General features: G+C 35.2%; 1 protein-coding gene across 1 annotated transcript in view; it reads left to right on the top strand.

The window, feature by feature from the left end:
- Nucleotides 1–20142, top strand: part of LOC6033736 (chaoptin) — a 304909-nt gene that overhangs the window by 224452 nt on the left and 60315 nt on the right. Inside the window, exon 4 of the mRNA XM_038257265.1 lies at nt 8906–9050. Within this exon, the coding sequence (XP_038113193.1) occupies nt 8906–9050 (145 nt within the window). The remainder of the gene's footprint in view (nt 1–8905; nt 9051–20142) is intronic.

Genomic DNA, 20142 nt, shown 5'->3' with positions numbered 1-20142 from the left:
ACATTTAAGTGAGATCCGGCTACAAAAAAAGTACAAAAATATCACTTAAGTGGTCAGAACTCGAGACAGGGTTGCCAGATCATCAATGGTTTAGACTCGTTGGAAGGGTCTTTTGATTACCTAACCAACGATGGGTCGGATGATGGATCCGGACATTGTTTACATACATTTAAGTGAGATCCGGCTACAAAAAAAGTACAAAAATATCACTTAAGTGGTCAGAACTCGAGACAGGGTTGCCAGATCATCAATGGTTTAGACTCGTTGGAAGGGTCTTTTGATTACCTAACCAACGATGGGTCGGATGATGGATCCGGACATTGTTTACATACATTTAAATGAGATCCGGCTACAAAAAAGTACATAAATATCACTTAAGTGGTTATAACTCGAGACAGGGTTGCCAGATCATCAATGTTTTAGACTCGTTGGAAGGGTCTTTTGATTACCTAACCAACGATGGGTTGGGCGATGGATCCGGACATTGTTTACATACATTTAAGTGAGATCCTGTTACAAAAAAAGTACAAAAATATCATTTAAGTGGTCAGAACTCGAGACAGGGTTGCCAGATCATCAATGTTTTAGACTCGTTGGAAGGGTCTTTTGATTACCTAACCGACGATGGGTTGGGTGATGGATCCGGACATTGTTTACATGCATTTAAGTGAGATCCGGCTACAAAAAAGTACAAAAATATCACTTAAGTGGTCAGAACTCGAGACAGGGTTGCCAGATCATCAATGTTTTGGACTCGTTGGAACAGTCTTTTGATAACCTAATCAACGATGGGTCGGATGATGAATCCGGACATTGTTTACATACATTTAAGTGAGATTCTGTTACAAAAAAAGTACAAAAATATCATTTAAGTGGTTAGAACTCGAGACAGCGTTGCCAGATCTTCAATGATTTAGACTCGTTTGAAGGGTCTTTTGATTACCTTACCAACGATGGGTCGGATGATGGATCCGGACATTGTTTACATACATTTAAGTGAGATCCGGCTACAAAAAAAGTACAAAAATATCACTTAAGTGGTCAGAACTCGAGACAGGGTTGCCAGATCATCAATGGTTTAGACTCGTTGGAAGGGTCTTTTGATAACCTAACCAACGATGGGTCGGATGATGGATCCGGACATTGTTTTTATACATTTAAGTGAGATCCGGCTACAAAAAAGTACATAAATATCACTTAAGTGGTTATAACTCGAGACAGGGTTGCCAAATTATTAATGTTTTGAACTCGTTGGAAAAGTCTTTCAATTACCTAACTAACGATGTATAAAATGATGATGTTTGGTTCAGTTAACTGCCACTTATTCAACTTCCAAAAATATGCGAAAACACATTTTTATACTTAACTTTTGAACTACTCATCGAAACTTCAAACAATTCAATAGCACCGTATGGGACCCTAAACCAAGTCGAATGCGACTGGTTTGGTCAAAATCGGTTCAGCCAGTGCTGAGAAAACTGAGTGACATTATTGGTCACATACACACACACATACCCACACACATACCCACACACATACACACACACATACACACAGACATTTGTTCAGTTTTCGATTCTGAGTCGATATGTATACATCAAGGTGGGTTTTCGAGCTTTAAATAAAACGTTCAATTTTAGAGCAGGATTATAGCCTTACCTCAGTGAGGAAGGCAAAAAATCATTTTAAAATTTCATGATTTATGTATTATTGCAAGGTTACAATGAGAAGTGCAATAATGTTCAACAAAATTGTATTGCAGACAATCACAAATATTTTGATATTTACAAAGGTTTTTAACGAAAAAATTATAGAGGCTCGATAACAATGATGTTAGTTCTATCGTTATCGTCATATTTTTTACAAAATACTGTATTTTCTCGAATATTTAACATTGATGGATTAAGTCAATTTAAGAAAGATTTTAAAAATGAGTTATCTTCCGTTAAGATAATAAGATAATAAGATAATCGCCGATAGAATTATCGAAATAACGATAACGATAACGATAACCATCGTTAGACGATAATATTATCGACGATAATTCTATCGATTAACAACCTTGATATTTCTAAATATATTGCCGATATCTCTAAACAATAATTTGAAATGTTTTGAGTTAAGACTAACATTATAAATAGGCGTAATATTGAATGTTTGTCCCTTTTGAAATGAAAGTCTTGATTAAAAAAATCAAAATAAAGTTTTCGAAAAGAACGGAACATTTCAAGAATGTTTCATATTTTAACAATGAAAATAGGACCATAAGTCGCTGTATCTCAGCAACCAGTGTCCAATCTTCAATGTCTCTTAGATAATTTTATAGCAAATTTTCTGAACTTAAAAAAAAAACAGGATTGGTTACTCATGGTAACTATTTGAAAAATCGGAAAACTGCAAATATTTCACAGAAATTAAACTTTCAGCGAGTATATCTTGAAAACTTAATCTAATCATTTGTAAAGTAATATAAGATTATAACTTGGTGGCAAAATGATTGACCATTTTTCTCTATGGCTGAAAAGTAGCTGATTTTGGTCCCCTAAAACATATCAAAAACGTTACTTAATCCACCTTTAGGTGGTTGGTGTCTTCCTCACATTCATAAAGTCAATACATTCAGTAAAAAAAAGAAACATTCCCCCTTAACATGTTTAACAAATCAACTTTATTACTCATTTCTTTTGATAGGGTTCGCAGACCTTCAATATTTCTGGCTCATTGGCAAGTTCTGATAAACAACCTATCCAACGATAGTACGCAAGATTCAGACAATATTTCTATCACAATATCTGAAATCCGGCCTCCAAAAAGTGTTTAAATAACACTTAAGTGCTAATAACTGTTAATAGGGTTGTCAGAACTTCGATGTTTTAGGCTCATTTGAAAGGTCTTTTTAATACCTTTCTGAAAATTTTTAACGTGATAGGTTTTCTTGCAAAAACCACCCTTTTTCAATCTTCCGGACATACGCCAAAATCGTTATTTTAGCATAACTTTTGAAGTATTTAACTAAACTTGCTGATTTTAAATAGAGACCTATGGGACCCCAAGATGGATCGAATGAGACTAATACGGTCAAAATCCGTTCATCCAGTCCGGAGATAATCGAGTGACAATTTTTTTGTCCACCCACCTACACACATCCACACAGACATTTGCTCAGAACATGATTATGAGTCGATATGCATACGTGAAGGTGGGTCTACGAGGTCAAACTAATAAGTTCATTTTTCAAGTGATTTTATAGCCTTTCCTCAGTAAGGTGAGGAAGGCAAAAATCTCGAAAATCTGAATACATCAATTTGTTTTGTTTTTTTTTTTTTGTGAAAATTAACTTAGGCCGTTGCAAATATTTCTCACTTTTTAAACACTTTTTTGATCCAAATGTTGAAACCATGGCTCGTAAATTCAGTTTTCAAACCCTTTTTAGAACAAAATAACGCTGCCAACTCACACCATCAAAACAAACGTGTGCTTTTGTTAATGAAATCAGTAAACCTCCAACAAGGGTAATACATTGACTTCTGACTACTCTCCAGCCAACAAACTAAGATGGTCACGACAGTTGGTAATTGAGTTTCTGTTTTTTTAACCAGATTTTTTTGGTTGGAAATTAACTCGAGGGCATAGTTCTCTCGGCAATCTTGAACTCTGTTATCTGTGTCCTTGAATGGTATCACTTTTCTCTTGGCTTGATATCATTATTCTCTGAGACGAGCGCTGCCCAGTTCTGGGTATAATTTTATTTTTTTAAATATGGAAAGTGGTCAACTCTGCAGTTGCACAATTGCTCCATCAAACGACAACAACAAATTGCCAGAAATGAAACTCGACCTTAATCCTTGGAGGCTTTCTGTTCGAACCAATTGCAGACGAATTTATGGAAGCATTGCATGCAAAACTGTAGTCTACTCCCACGCTGCATTTATGCACCTGAAGCCCCTCGTGTAGGCTGTTTTCAGATAAGCTACCTACGCTGACATTTGAATCAAGGGAAGAAATGCAGATTTTCTTAGAAAATTTGCACGCGTTTTGTGATTGGTGGTCTGAAAAGAATAATTTGAGAATTTATGCAAAATTGATAATATTTGCGAAAACGAAGCTCAATCATGCTCGTTAATTAAACATTATTCAATGAGTTTATGTAATTTGAAATAAAATATCGTGGGTGTTTGAATTTTTCGCTAGTAGCTTATTTCCAGGAAACATTTTCCCCTTCGCTCAGCAATTTAACGCTGAAACCCCCATAGAGAAAGCCGATACCGCCACCCCGGTATCCGGTGGCAGGCCTGCGGGGCCAAAGTCTACCCTTTTTTTGGGTGGGGGATCGGGTGAAAACTCGTAAATCGAAAAACAATGCCCGTTGCACACGAGGGTGGAGATCCAGGTGCGGCAGCCCGATTTTGGTTAACCACATGAAATGGATATTGGGTGCATTGTTTTTGCATGTTTTCAATTTAAGCTGCTTTCCACGTTTTCCACGGTTTACATAAGCATAAAGGTTGGCGTGGGGAGCATTAAGGTGGAAACAGCAATTAACATTTTGGAACGGGTCAAACATTGCTGACGGGGTAATTGATACTTTAACCCCTCTGGGTAGAAATCACTTCGAAGCGCTTGTGTAACTTTTTTAGAGCAACAATGTTAAAATCTTCGTTTGACTTTTCAGCTTAAATCTCGTTATCGGTTCAATCACACTTTTCATCTACTCCCAGCTCAGAAGCTTCCTTATCGAAGAAATGGAATCTCCTCTTAAACAGCAAATCTCATTTACCCATCCGCAAGAAAGTTGAAACCTTTTGCGTAACATTTTCCGAGCGCAACCCGTGTCCAACACTTTAAAGGATTATAAAAATTAAATCTTCGCACCAAAAGCTGAAAAGGTGTTCAATATATTGGCACTCTCCAAAACACTTCTGGCCCTTCTTCGAGCAACTTCACTGTGAATCCCTAGGCTATGGAGAAGCAGTTGTGGCATTCGGTTTCCGGCGGTGATAATGTGAAAACAGCCTCATTTCAGCGCCATAAGAAGGACAAACTCTTGTCCCCGGAAGATGGCGCCCCAAAAGATTTCGAGCAACAGTGCTGCTGGAATTGGGAAGGTAGGGGTGAACTAAATTGTTTATTTTGTTCAATCGATTTGTTTTTAAATATTTCAAACATCCTCAATGAAAGATTGATTTTTTTCAAATATTTTTTTTTTAATTTTGTTTTTTTTTTTAAAGATCTCTTCAATCTTAAAACATTAAAGGCAAACCCAAAACAACTAAAGTTATAACATTATGGTTGCCTTTTGGGTGATAAGACATTAGCAAAAACGGATCAAAAATCAAATTAAAAAATTAGGAAACAACGCATTTAAATAAGCAATTTTAAAAAAAATCAAAAATCTAGATTTTGAAATCATGCAAATCACAAAATGAACGTTTCATTTCTTGTCATCGGAAATTAAACTTAATGTTTCGGATACATTGTAGCCTGGAAATTTGAAATTGTTTGAGAAGAATCTTAACTCCAGGGAGTCCTTGGATGACCCAGGACATCCCAACACATCAGCAAAGTAGTCTACCATTCTCACTGAAACTATGCGGGTATGTCCCGAGGTCAAAAACCGACGACCTCTCGCTTGTTACGGCGGTAGACCCTCAGATCTTAACATCAGGGAGTCCTTGGACGACCTAGAACATCCTAGACCATCAGCAAAGTAGTCTACCATACTCACTGAAGCTATGCGGATATGTTCCGGGGTCAAAATCCGTCGACCTCTTGCTTGTTACGGCGGTAGACCCACAGATCTTAATTCCAGGGAGTCCTTGGATGTCCCAGATCATCCCAATAAGTTGTTACAACAATGCACTGTAGCCTACCGCACTCATTGAAGCAGTCTGGGTAGGATCCGTTGTCAAAATTTTGAAGTTTCAGCTTGTTTCTTCGGTTAGCCTGCTGCACAAAATTTCCGGAAGTTTCGGATGGACTAGAACATCCCAGGTGTTCCAAAACCATGCTTAAATGTTTTAATAACATAACTAAACAAAATACTATTGATACATTTTGAAAATTCTCCGACAAATTACGAAATCCCAAAGATTCTTAATTTAAGTCATATTCTCAATTTAAGTCATGGACATTCTTTTTTTAAACGATTCTCGAATTAAACACCCCCATTTCGTTGTGTAAATCAAGAATATGGTGTATTCAGAAACCTCTTTCTTTCTTTTCTTTACTAATTTCATAGATTGCATCTTAGAAAAAATATCATTATATCAATATTTTTGAACCAAATAGTTTGAAAACGTGAAGGTATTTAATTTTGTAAAAAAGATTATAAAAAGTGATTAGTTTTTTAATATTCAAGAGAAAAATTCTTGAGAATTTTCTCTACGATTTGAAACAAAATTTAAATTTTCAAAAATCACGACTATCTTTTGAAAAGGGACCAATAATTAAATTTAAACACTTTTCAAATGTAAGTCAAGATTTTTTTTTGGAATCTGAAAGATATGTGTCAATAAATTGAGACTATTTCACACGATTTTCACTGATTAACTTAAAAATCGAATCACTTTTCATAATCTCTTCTACAAAAATAAAAACATGTCTTCATGTTTCCATACAGTTTGCTGAAAAAGAATATATGTTTTGACAACTACAACGTCGTGCACAAAAATCACCTTTTGACATTAAAACTGTCAACAACTAAATATTTGCAACGGCCTAACTTGACGTAAAACAACATGACCCTCATATACTATAGCTTAAAAGTTAGCCACTAAAACATAAAAAAAAAATAAAAAAATCGAAGGTTAGTTAAATTTGTCAAAATCAAGTGCAAAAGAAATACATTGAAAAACTTTATTTTTTTCAGTGCATCTATTTTTTCAGAAAGTCCTAAACATAAATGTCTAATTTGGGTGTAAAAAATCGACGGACATAATTTCGTTAGGCCATTGCAAATTTTATTTCCTATTTTTGTCTCCCCTCCCCCCACTCCACTTCAGAAGTTTATCAAAAAATCAAGGGGCAAATAAAACAAGTATTGACTAAAATTGAAATTTTTATACAAAAAAAATGTTAAATCGATTGTTCACTTTTTGAAATAGATTATAAAACACTAATTTATGCATTTGTAATCAAAAACTGATTTTTTTGTTATTTTAACAAATTTTGATTTTTTGACCACATATTGGTTAAAGACGTAGATGTTTTGGAAAATATATACTTTTATTAATTCAATGGTATTTAGCAGATTGTATTTAATTGTAGCATAACTGTAATGATGTAGAAAGCATTTAAAGATACTTTTTGTTTCAAAATTACGAAAATCTGCTCACTCCCACGAACATGACCACTTTTTTCAGAAAAGCTCTAAAGTTGCAAGTTATAACTTTGTCGAAGATACCACATCGATCAGAAAGTCCCATCTTATGATTCAGATTTCGCAATATTCACATGCTTATTTTGTATGTCCAGCCCACAAGATTATATGGTATCCATGACATACACAGTAAAAAAAGTTGAATATTACTTCTATTTCAGGTTATTTTAGCTTTAAAAATAGTTAAAATGTAAAATTAAACAGAAACTCATAAAAAAAATAATCATCTCCAAATGCAAAATCACACATTTTTTGAAACAAAATTTGAGACATAAAAGAATTGAAAATTATTTCAAAACAATAAAAAAGGTAATTCAATACAATTCCTCAACTTATAAAATACTACACTGCAGTATAGTAACCATCAAAACAATTCAGATTCATTTTCTGAAACATTGCCTGAATTAATCATTTAAAACAAAATTTGACTATTTCTACGTTCAAACATTTCGACAAATTAGTAAATTTAAATTTTGGTAAAAAGAAGAAAATTACCTCCAAATAAAACTGACAGTATGTTGACTGTTGTAAAATTTTATTGATTTGAAAAAAACGTGGTGTTTTTTTTACAAGTTGTTTTACCAAATATAAAACGCATTCTTCAATTTTTGAACAATTAACTATTTTCCTCATAAAATTTATAGTCCAGCCTCTCCTATACCGAAAAGAAGACGCAAAATCTAACAACAATGGGCAACTTTAATAACAAAAAACCTCCCTTGAACCAAGCCACCATCGAGCTTTTTTGTGTACCTTCAGCCAAAAAGAGAATGTCTCCAACCAAAGAAGATGATGATGATGCTGTCGTCGGCCATCCAAAACCGGTCCCCACTGATAGTAGCTTTTCCTCGGCCAAGGACGACCGATTCCTCATTTCAAATATTTTCCTGTCCTTTTTTCCCGACGACCCCAGTACCACCACCATCATCATCGTCAATGCCGGTGCCGCCAGATTACCGGGGAATTATCGTTAGATAGGATAAAATGGAAGAAGCTCTTTTTACCGGCTGACCATCCGCACTCCCTCCACCCCAAAGAAGGTAATCTTAAACGGTTTGCCTTGTGTGTGTGTGTGTGTGTGTGCGATTTGGGGCTAAATTTAATTTTGGGCTTTACCGTGGGCCACCCCCACCAGATGAAAGGTGGCCAATCAGACCCACTAAAGGAAAGTGCTTTTTGTGAGCTTTCGGCTCAAAAATGAGCCTTTTGGAAGCGGGAAAATGGGGAAAAAACGCTGAACATTGCAAGTTGTAATTCTTAGATCCATTAGCCGAAGGTGATTCCGGCGCCATTTTCCGACCTTAAAAACTCTTCTGGGAAACTTTAAACGGAAAATCAATTGAGTAATTTGTCGAATTCAATTAACTCTCCGCAAACCAGCGGCTAATTGAATCAGGACGAAAAGTTTCTCCATCATTCTACCTGGAGGGGGTCTGTAATTAAGTTTTCCTTGGGAGGGATCAATCAGTATCGAGTATTGAGTAAAGTTTTGGTTTGTTTTTTTTTTCTCTCTCCCTCTACTTGCAGAGTTTCTCCATGGGACGATAAAACACATCGACATGTCACGCACCTTCATTCACAACGTGGACGACGAAACGTTTCAAGGGCTTAGGCTAGAGTCGCTGAAGCTTGTGGACAACAAGATCCAGGACATCTCGGAGCGGAGTTTTAAGTAAGTGTCATAGAATATCGTTTTTTTTCTGAATATAATAATTTGAACTAGAAACGATTCAATTTACCAAACATCCCAAGTCGCAGTTTGATCAATACGTTGACATTGATGGTCATAAAAGAGGTGCTTCCCTTTCCTACATTGCCATTGACCAAACGACAGTGTCCCTTTCGAAGACTATCATCAATCCTGGTGACTGACCACCAAACCAGTCAGTCAGTAGCAGTCTTGATCAAACTAGGCGACGAAACGAGAAAAAATAAGAAAAACTCAATTTCCCCTTCACACACTCAACAGCTTCTGACCAGTGAAATTTAGCACCACTAACCTGGCGACATACACATACGCACCTGAGAAAGTCCCCATTCGCACACACACAATCGCAATTTCAATTTATCATCACACCTTGGGTGGCAAATAAAGCCCTTTCCTTGCCAGGTTTGTGGTAGTCATCAATCATGTGTTCAGGAAAGCAAGTTCTGGAAGTTTTCTTTACTTGAATGTGTTGTTTGGAAGTAAAGTTTATGGGATTTTTTTTTTCACCGAGCAAGTGGTAAACAACGAGTTTTCTTAAATTTGTGTATGATACGAGGAGAACGGCTAGTGGGAATGTTTTCTGAATCTTAAATTCAGATAGGAAAATTATTAAAATGTAATAAACAATTTGATACATCAATTCTTATAAATAAATGTTTATCTCAGATGCTCTTCCTCTTTTAAATGTTTATTAAAAAGTCTTAACATGAATATTTTTTCGAAACAGTTCAACCTTAAACTTAAGTTCAATTGATACACGCAACTTGATATTTTTTAAGTTGTTGTCAGTAAACGCCTCAGATTCATCAAGGTATAGAGGAGAAAAGCAACTCGCGACAAAATTTTGAGGCTAGGAATTTTGACAGGTATGATTTTCATAAAGTATTCGCCTCCTTTTCTCTCCCACAGAAAACTTAGGACAATGTAGTTGTCAAACTACAAAATGTTAAAGTCACTCACATAATAAACTTTGAGTGATTTGAGTTTATTTCTGACGTCACGATTTTCTCATCTATGGTAGATTTAGGCACCCTGAACACGCTCCAATCGGCGCATGGTTGCCTTGGATAAGTTCCACAACACCCGAAGAAATTTACAATGTTATTTATGGGCTGGGAATTCACTAAAATTAGAGCGTTTTCAGGAAGTAAAAATCTACCATACCTTGATAAACCTGAAGCGTTTCAAAAATGTCGAGTTGTATGATTTAAAAACATTGATTTATAATTTTAAACTTAACAAAAAAAAATAGCATTTTTCCCATTACAATTTCTCCTTTTTTATTTATTTTTGGACTTCTTTTAATGTTTTGCAAACATATTTGGATTGAACTTAGCAAAAAAAAAATCAATTGCAAAACGCGCAGCATTTTTTTTTATTCGAATAAAATAATGATACAACACGGAGAAAAAGGAGTTCCCAAAATCGTGAACAAACGTTCATGCAAATGGGAACCACGAACAAAGTGTTCAAATGCCATGGTACTCTTTTTTCTCCATAAATCTTTTTGGATTATGATTTTTTTCTAAGAGCATTTTTTTCAATTTAACTCTTTTTTTAAATTTGAGAAAAATAAAATTCATCGAATTTTTTTTTGCTTATCAGTATCAATTATATTGTATTTCCGAAAAAAAAGCAATATTTTCAAACTAAATTTAAAAAATATATATTTTCAGGCAAGCAGTGAGAGATGAAAAACGATCATAAAATTAATAATTAAAAAAATATTGATCTGCAAATGCAAATTTTTGAACAAAAAACAATGAACATTTAAGTTGACGATTATGATAAGACAACTAAATTAAATTTAGTTCAAGTTATTTGTTTTTATCTTCTCTTCCTAACAATTTTAATTAAAATTTAAAAAAATATTTTTATTTTGTTCATATGGAGCAATTCCAGCCCAAATCAGGAATTTTTCTGGTAGGTACTTTTGTACCCGACCCTCTCCGATTTCAATGAAACTTTTTAGACATGTTATACAAGGCCTATATAAGCCATTTTTGTGTATATGGAGCCCATTGTACTTAAAAAAATATATTTAAAAAGGGCGTAAGTTATTTATATATTTTTGTATTTTGTAATTTAAAAATAACTGTATCTCAAAGTCGTTGCATCGTATCAAAAATAGGTCAAAGACAAACTTGTAGGAAATCGGACGTGCTTTCTGTAAAAAACACGGAATGAAAAATACACGCCTCTTCCATGAGTTTTTTTTTTAATTTCTAAGTTTAAAAACTAAATTTTTAGGTGCCCAATCAGCTTTACAGCAGCTTTAAAAATGAAAATGGTGTAATTTATTTTTTTAAGGTTTTTGGCAATTTCTAAATATTTTTACTGGAAAGCTCGGCCAATTTCTCATAAGTTTGTCTCTGACAACTTTTTAAGTTGACTCGTTTTAATTTATGATAAAATTGAACTTGAAGAAAATGTTGGATTTAAATATATATTTCATTAAATAGCATAGCATAGCATAGCATAGCATTACGGGTCTGCACCACGCTGTAGGGGGTGCCACAATGGTCAATTCAATATTCTTAGACAATTTGATTGCTGCCCGGTACATCCAACAATATCTAAGAACGTAAATTTCCACACTGTGCTCCAAGGCTACGCCCATACAGTCCCGTGGGGATTTGGAAGGGGATGTTTTTGTTGTTCACTAGTGGCAAAAGTGCAGGGAACCCATGCGACTTTTAAAAGTGAACGGAATATTTTTGGGAGGTTCGGAATGGGGGTTAGAGGAATTTCATCGGGCCGATGAAAATGGTTGAATGCGTATTGTATTAAATGATTTGGATGTTTGTAAGTATAAATGTGAGTCTGTAGTGTATTATCTAATAAGCATATAGTTTTGTTATAATAATAAATAATAAATATAATTAACATAGTAAACAGAAAAAATATAATAAATATGATATATAAAATAAATATAGTAAATAGAATTAATATATTAAATATGATAAATATAATGAATATAATCAAAATAATTCCAGGAAGCTGTAAAAAAAACAGTAATTTAAAATATAAATGCTGCGGATGGTTCCCACGCTGTTTTAGAAAGCTTCGTTAATTTAGGCAATTTAAACATATATTGTATGAGGAGATGGCATGTTACAGAAGACAAGGACAAGGAATAATATGAACATTTAAATAAGTCATATAATGAGTAGATAAATTTACACGTAGACATTTAATTTAAAATAATTCCAGGAAGCTGTAAAAAATAACAATAATTTAAAAACTAATACTCCAGATGGAACCACAATAAAACCACAGAGACACAAGAATCCAAACACGCGGCTTCGCACCTCCCACAGAATTCGACATAAACACGACCATGAATACAGCACAAAAAGAACACCACAAAAATTCATCTTCCCGGCACTGCTGTTCACACGATACTCTTAAATATATATTTCATTAAATGTAAACAAAATATTTCCTTGACAAATTGAATTATTTTTTATCCAATCTGTTTGAGGTAAAACTAAAGGCTGCGCCAAACACCACGACACCTTTAGGGTTTATACAGTAACTAACGAAGTCAAAAAAAAATTCACAGTCTTTTTAAAGACTACCTGAGTTACTTTCCAAAATTCTAAACAGTCTTTTCAAGACTAACCCCACCTGAAATTTTGTTGTATTTTACAAACGAAGCCATCTTTTTAAGAGAACTTTGCTTTCAAAATGCGTCAAAACAAAGGTAAACGCAAATCTTCTGAAGATTTGGTCGTTACGTCGGTGAAGCGTTTGAACGCTAAATCGGCTAACGGAAACAGAAAAAGAAAACAGCCTCATCCGAGGTCTGATTCTGATTCTGAAAGTGAGGTTAATCCTCCAATTCCATTGGCAAACAGTTTCGGTGTTTTATCCGAAACTGTTGACAAGGATCCTTCTCCTCGTACTGAGCCTTCTGCCGTCGAGAAACGAGTAAAGGCTCCGCCAATTGTAGTGACTTCCGTCTCCGATTTGGCCAGCTTTCGAACGCAACTGAAGAATTGCAAGGAAACTTGCAATTTGAAGGTTTCGTTCCAGCTTGGTCGAAGAGGAGAATGTCGCTTGTTGACGGAATCTTTACAAGATCACCAAACTTTTGTTGGTTATTTGAAAAACCACAAACACAATTTCTACACGTATGAGACCAAGAATGCTCGTCCATTCAAGGCGGTCCTGAAAGGTCTCTCCAACGACTTGTCGGTGGATGAGATCAAAAACGAACTTAAGGTGTTGCTTGGCTTTGCCCCATCCCAAGTAATACCAATGAAGAAAAAATCAAACGGGAATATTTCTCGCTTTGGTTTGACTTCACAATTTTATCTGATTCATTTCAACAGAAATGAAATCAACAATTTGAAACTTTTGGACAAAGTACAGTTTTTGTTCCATGTACGGGTAAAGTGGGAGCATTTTAAGAAACATGGCGGTAATGGCCAGAATCTGACCCAGTGCCGGCGTTGCCAGGCATTCGGTCACGGTACTGATCATTGCGCCATGGTTCCAAAATGCATGGTTTGCGGGGATTCTTCTCACGACAAGGACAATTGTCCCGTGAAAGAAGTCACCCAATTTAAATGTGCAAATTGTGGTGGAAATCACAAATCAAATTTCTGGGATTGCCCCATCAGAAAAAGGTTTTGGATTCTCGTGCTAAGCATCAGCCGAAATCCAAACCGAAATTTTCTCAAAGTCAGGTTGTACCTGCATCTTTAAATCAAACGTTCGTGCTGTCTCACTCGAACAATACCCCTACCGTGGAAAAGTTAGGTAACAGCAATGGCATTTCTTATGCCAACGTCGTTTCGGGTTCGGGTTCATCCACGAATTTTAAATCCTCTACCAATATTCCTGAAATTGGGCAGGTACCTCAAATTTCATTTGAAAATTTTTCTGCTGGCAACGCTTTGGGATCTTCTGATCTCGGCGATGTTACGTTTGAAAAAATGTCTTTTTTGCAAAACTCACTGTTTGGTTTGATTCAAACAATGAGTAATGCTACATCCATGATGGAAGCAATCCAGATTGGATTAAAATTTGCGAATGATGTTGCTCTTACCCTGAAGTTTAATCATGGATCTAAGTAATTCCATCAATATTATGAATTTTAATGCTCGCTCTTTAAAAGCGAAAGAAAATGAATTTTTCAACTTTTACGAGTTCATAACGTGCATGTTGCTGTTATAACCGAAACATTTTTAAAAACTGGCACTTATTTGAAAAGTGATCCAGATTATAAAGTTATAACCAATAACAGAATGAATCGAAATGGCGGTGGAGTTGCAATAGTTATCCACCGTAGTATGACTTATAGCACGTTACGTGACTTTAAGTTAAAAGTTATTGAAAGTTTGGGCATTGAACTTGAAACTTCTTTTGGGAAAATTATGATTGCAGCTGCATATTTGCCTTTCCAATGCACTGGGGAAAATAAAAATTATTTCAAAGGGGATTTGAATAAACTTACTCGGCATAGATCTCGATTTTTGATCATCGGTGATTTTAATGCCAAACACCAATCTTGGAATAATTCAAAAGTAAATTCCAATGGTAAAATTCTATTCAGAGATTGCACTTCTGGTCTTTATTCGGTTTTATACCCGAATGGGCCAACTTGCTTTTCTTCTGTTAGAAATCCATCAACAATTGATTTGGTTTTGACAAATCAAAGTCAGTATTGTGGTCCTTTAGTGACTCATGCTGATTTTGATTCTGATCACCTTCCAGTAACTTTTTCACTTTCTCATGAAGCAGTTACCAGACCCAATAGTTCTGTGTTTAATTATCACAAAGCTAATTGGGACAGGTATCAGCATCATATTGAGAATAATTTAAATCATGATTTTGTTTTAGAAACCAAAGCTGATATTGATTCAGCCTTGGAATCTTTAACTAATGCAATTTTGGATGCTAGGAATATTGCTATTCCTAAAGTCCAAGTCAAATTTGATTCTCCCATTATTGATGACGATCTTCAGCTTCTGATTCGTCTGAAAAATGTTCGCCGAAGACAGTATGAACGTTCTCGTGATCCTGCACTGAAGCGAATTCATAAAGATTTGCAAAAGGTGATTGACCACAGATTCACTCTCCTGCGAAATGAAAAGTTCGCAAGAGATGTCGAACAAATTAAACCTTATTCCAAACCTTTTTGGAAACTTTCAAAGGTTCTTAAGAAACCTCAAAAACCAATCCCTTCTTTAAAAGATGGTGATAATATTCTATTAACTAATGGGGAGAAAGCTCAAAAACTTGCTCAGCAGTTTGAAAGTGCTCATAATTTCAACTTAAATGTTCTGAGTCCTATTGAAAATCAAATTTCAATAGAATTTCAGAATATTGTTGAACAACAATTTTCATCAGATGATGTTTTTAATACGGATCTGAATGAAATAAAATCTATCATCAAAAAATTTAAAAATATGAAAGCCTCTGGTGAGGATGGCATTTTTTACATTTTAATTAAAAAATTACCTGAAGCAACTTTAAGTAGCTTGGTCAAAATTTGCAACAAATGTTTTGATTTGGCATATTTTCCCAGTAGTTGGAAAAATGCCAAAGTAGTTCCGATTTTAAAACCGGATAAAAATCCTGCTGAAGCCTCAAGCTATCGGCCGATTAGTTTGCTTTCATCTATTAGTAAATTATTCGAAAGAATAATTCTTAATAGAATGATGACGCACATTAATGAAAATTCAATTTTCGCTGATGAGCAGTTTGGATTTCGCCTTGGGCATTCAACTACTCATCAGTTGTTGAGAGTTTCAAATTTAATTCGAAGCAACAAATCTGAGGGCTATTCTACTGGCGCTGCTCTTCTAGACATAGAAAAAGCATTTGACAGTGTTTGGCATAAAGGTTTGATTGCGAAATTGAAAAGGTTTAATTTTCCGATTTATATCGTGAAAATTATTCAAAATTATCTGACGGATCGTACTCTGCAGGTATGTTATCAGAATAGCAAATCTGATCAACTACCTGTACGTACCGGCGTCCCTCAAGGAAGCATTTTGGGTCCAATTTTATACAATATTTTTACTTCTGACTTGCCTGATTTGCCCCCAGGATGTCAGAAATCCCTTTTTGCTGATGATACAAGCATCTCCGCCAAAGGTAGAAGCCTTCGTGTCATCACAAGAAGATTACAAAAAAGCTTGGATATTTTCAATTCTTATTTGAAAGAATGGAAAATTACTCCAAATGCTGCAAAAACTCAACTTATTATTTTCCCTCACAAACCAAGGGCTGATTTTCTAAAACCAAAAAATTCATCACATTATAAAGATGAATGAGGTAAATTTAAAGTGGGAGGATCAAGTGAAATATCTTGGACTTGCTTTTGACAAAAACCTTACTTACAAGGATCACATTGAAAGTATCCAGGTTAAATGTAATAAATATATTAAATGTTTGTATCCTCTTATAAACAGGAATTCTAGACTTTGTCTCAAGAATAAACTGTTAATTTATAAACAAATTTTCAGACCTGCCATGCTTTATGCTGTGCCGATCTGGACAAGCTGTTGCTTAACCAGGAAGAAAAAACTTCAGAGGATTCAGAACAAAATTCTGAAAATGATTCTGAAACTTCCTCCCTGGTTCAGCACCAGTGAACTTCATCAATTAGCCGAAGTTGACACTTTGGATGTTATGTCCAATAAGATAATTGATGCATTTCGACAAAAATCATTGCAGTCTTCAGCTGCATTGATCCGCTCTTTATATAGTTTATAAGTTAGTTTTAAGGTATCCCTTTTCCCTTTTGTACATGTAGGACCTCCTACATTTGAAATCACTGAATAGCGAAAGCTACAATATTTCATGAATAAATGAAAGTTGCTAGTATTTAAAATTGAGGTGAAAAGTCATCGATTGTGATTGGACACTCAATAATATTTTAACTGAATGAATGTACATGGAAAAGAAAAACTGAATAAATATAAAAAAAAAAAAAAAAGTAACTAACGAAGTTGCGGGTTATGCAGACGATCAATAGGTCGATAGCAAGCAATCTGACGAATTCAGAAATTGATTTAAGCTTAACAGAAGTTATCCAAGAACTGGCGTCGCGTTTCACCTTAAAGATTTTGTTGCATAAGATTATGACATTTACTTATTTCACATTCGATGCACTGCCGCTCTAATCTAGTCCGTCCCATATGTATTTTTGTCAAAATTGAGATAAACTTGACAAAAGTTTTAATTTTACATGTACTTTTAGCCTATTGAATAAAAAAGTAGTGTTTGTTCTAAAAAATCCAAAATAAATAAGACTTTCGTGCTGTCCCATATGCAAAATAAAGGCAAGTCAGTTCCTCATATCGAAATGTCTCGCAAATCGTTTAAATGGCTGCGAAATCATTTGAAATCTACAGAGTATGTTTTTAAGAGTACGTATAACTTGAAAATATCATTTATTGTTCATTTCTGAAGAAATATTGAAGATTTAAAAACAAGATACTCCAAACCTTTAGTGACTTTTTTCTTTTGAAATGTGCAACCACGGAAAGAAAATATAAAATACATACCGTTATGGCTAATATCTAAACCATAAAATTAGTTATATTTTTCCTTGAAAGAATAAGGTTGATCCTGGTTCTGGGAGAGACTCCACCAACGATAAGCGTAGTTTTTTAAAATTATTTTCAAGGGCTTAGCAGTTGAGTAATATATTTCCAATTTCCTGGTGTCGTTGCAGATCACATTTTCATATCCAGGAACTTCATTAAATACATTATTTAAAGCAAATAAATCTGAAATAAACATTTTTTTTATAATTATTTACTAAGAAAACTACCAAAACAAACCTGGAAATGACAGTTGAACCAGGTTGAAACTGTGTTGTAAATGTTCAAGCCTACCTTGATATCATAACTGACTTGCCTTTATTTATGGACAAATAAAGTCAAGTTGGTCCCTTGCTGTAAATTTCTCAAATTTACCACCAAATTCTTAATTTTTTTAATCAAATTTATAGTACTTGCGTTTTTAAGACTGATATTGAAATAACTGTAGAAATAATTATATAGAAATAATCAGTTTAGAACGGGACCAAAAACTTCCGAGAGTATAGCGGCCGTCACTATAGCTTCTGAGATCTCTTTTTGTGTCTCGTGATTCCCAGCGATGGCATTCTCTCTCTATCACTCCTCCCCTTTTCCTCGACTATGCGCTCTCACCGCTGAGTATCTCAATCTCTCAGAAAACTGCAATGAGAGAACGCGAGATGGCGATTAGGAGCTGACCACGCAAGACGTCCCGTTAAATTGCCTTTTGCGAAATTGGTTTTGTGGCGGCTTTTGTGGTTAAACGCTGTTACGGTAGGATGATCGTGGAAGCGGGAATGAGAGAGAAAAGGAAAATGTCAATCGCGAGCGTGTAAACACGAAAACGTGTTCGGCTATGTTCGGCGCTGAGAGTATAAGGTATAAGGAGAGAAAAGCAGTTGTATTTGAGTCATGAATATTCAGGCGGGATAATTGTAGTTGCTGAGAGCTGATATTTCGATATTTTAACAACCCTGCTAAACACTATTATAGTTAATATCTCGTGCCTTATAACAAGTTTAGACTACAGAAAGATATTATTGGTTCGAGTTTTTTTAATGCAAAATTAAGTTTTTCGATGTATTGATATTCATTTTTGATTTTTTGTTTTATAAATATAATTTCCTAAAATTAATAGCATTCGTGATTTTCATAAATAATCCACAATCAGAGTTTATTTTGCCACACTTTCCCTTGACCTATGTAGCTCAAATTTGGCCAAGATTTGATGGTTTGAAAATTTGCAGAAAGATACAAATCCGACCAAGCACAACCATGTTTAGAATCTATGACGAGGTCGGTGGTGTAGTGGTAAGCGTGGTTGCGCTTTTATTTTATTTTTATTTTTCAATGCGATTTCAAAACAGTGTTTCCAAATAGTTAGGACAATGTATGCTTTCGCTTGAGTTGCTGGTATTCGGGGAAATTTTTTTACGGGAATTCCGGAAATTCCCTAGACGGAAAATTTGTCGCTTTAACCTCAGCATAACCAGGATCGGAAAAAATATAGTTAAAAATATGTTTTTTAAGGAGTTATAGATCGACGAAATAAAAATTTTTGCACAAATTATTATTTTTTATGTAATCAAAGAGATTTTAGTGTGTAGTATTTGAAACTCATAAAAGTTAAAATGTGAGCTCAAACTACCCCTCGACATTTTTACCAACCTGTGATTACCGATGACTGCTTAAATCAATGTCACCCCAGTTTACGGTACCAACCTTCCCCGTAATTCGACCAAACCATGCTAAGCTCCGGGAAAGAATCGAACCGAGAATAAAGAGGCATCTCTGTTTGCATCGAAATTGGTTCGTATTTGTATTTCCTGCCACAACACACAACGCCCCCACCGAATTGTTTCCCTTTTGCGTTCAATTGCTTCGAACAACTGTACCCACCCAAAATTTCCCAAAGAAAAGCCACTGCCACCACCGTTTGCCGTTGGAAAAGCAAACAGAGGCAGTACAATGCACTGCTGTCTGGCATTGCCAAATACCAGCAGCAGTTGTGTTTTCTCTTCGTTTACATTCACACCGACCATTCAGCAATATTCTGGTGGATGGCGGAGGGAAATTTCCACCAACGAAAAAAGAAAAGCACTCGCTCTCAAAAGCTTTGTGCAATTGTAAGTCGAACAAACACACACACCCACACTTACATCCACATTCGCAAACTGTTTCCATTGGCTGCATTATGTATGCCATCATATCTATTCATGGTTTTTATGCAAATTTAAATTGTATTTTAAATCTTCTTTTATTTGATCTTCTCTTTTTCTCCCTTTTTGGTTGATGCTGGTCGGCGAGTGCTTGTGGGAAAATTATTGTTCTAGGCCTCAACACACACACACACACCCACGCTCATACAAAAGCCCCCAGCCCTAAGGGAAAGAATGAAAGCTTTTCCCGTGTGGGTTTCCCCCTCTGAGTCCTGGGCCGGGGAGGGATCAACCGGTTGACATTGTGGCCATTCATTTCCGGCTTCTCCCATGGCTTTGAGCGAAGGGCGGAAT

The sequence above is a fragment of the Culex quinquefasciatus genome, chromosome 2 (genome assembly GCF_015732765.1).
Source record: "Culex quinquefasciatus strain JHB chromosome 2, VPISU_Cqui_1.0_pri_paternal, whole genome shotgun sequence".
Lineage (NCBI taxonomy): Eukaryota > Metazoa > Arthropoda > Insecta > Diptera > Culicidae > Culex > Culex quinquefasciatus.
Note: the sequence above shows the minus strand (reverse complement) of the source record. Positions and strands in the feature narration are given on the sequence as shown.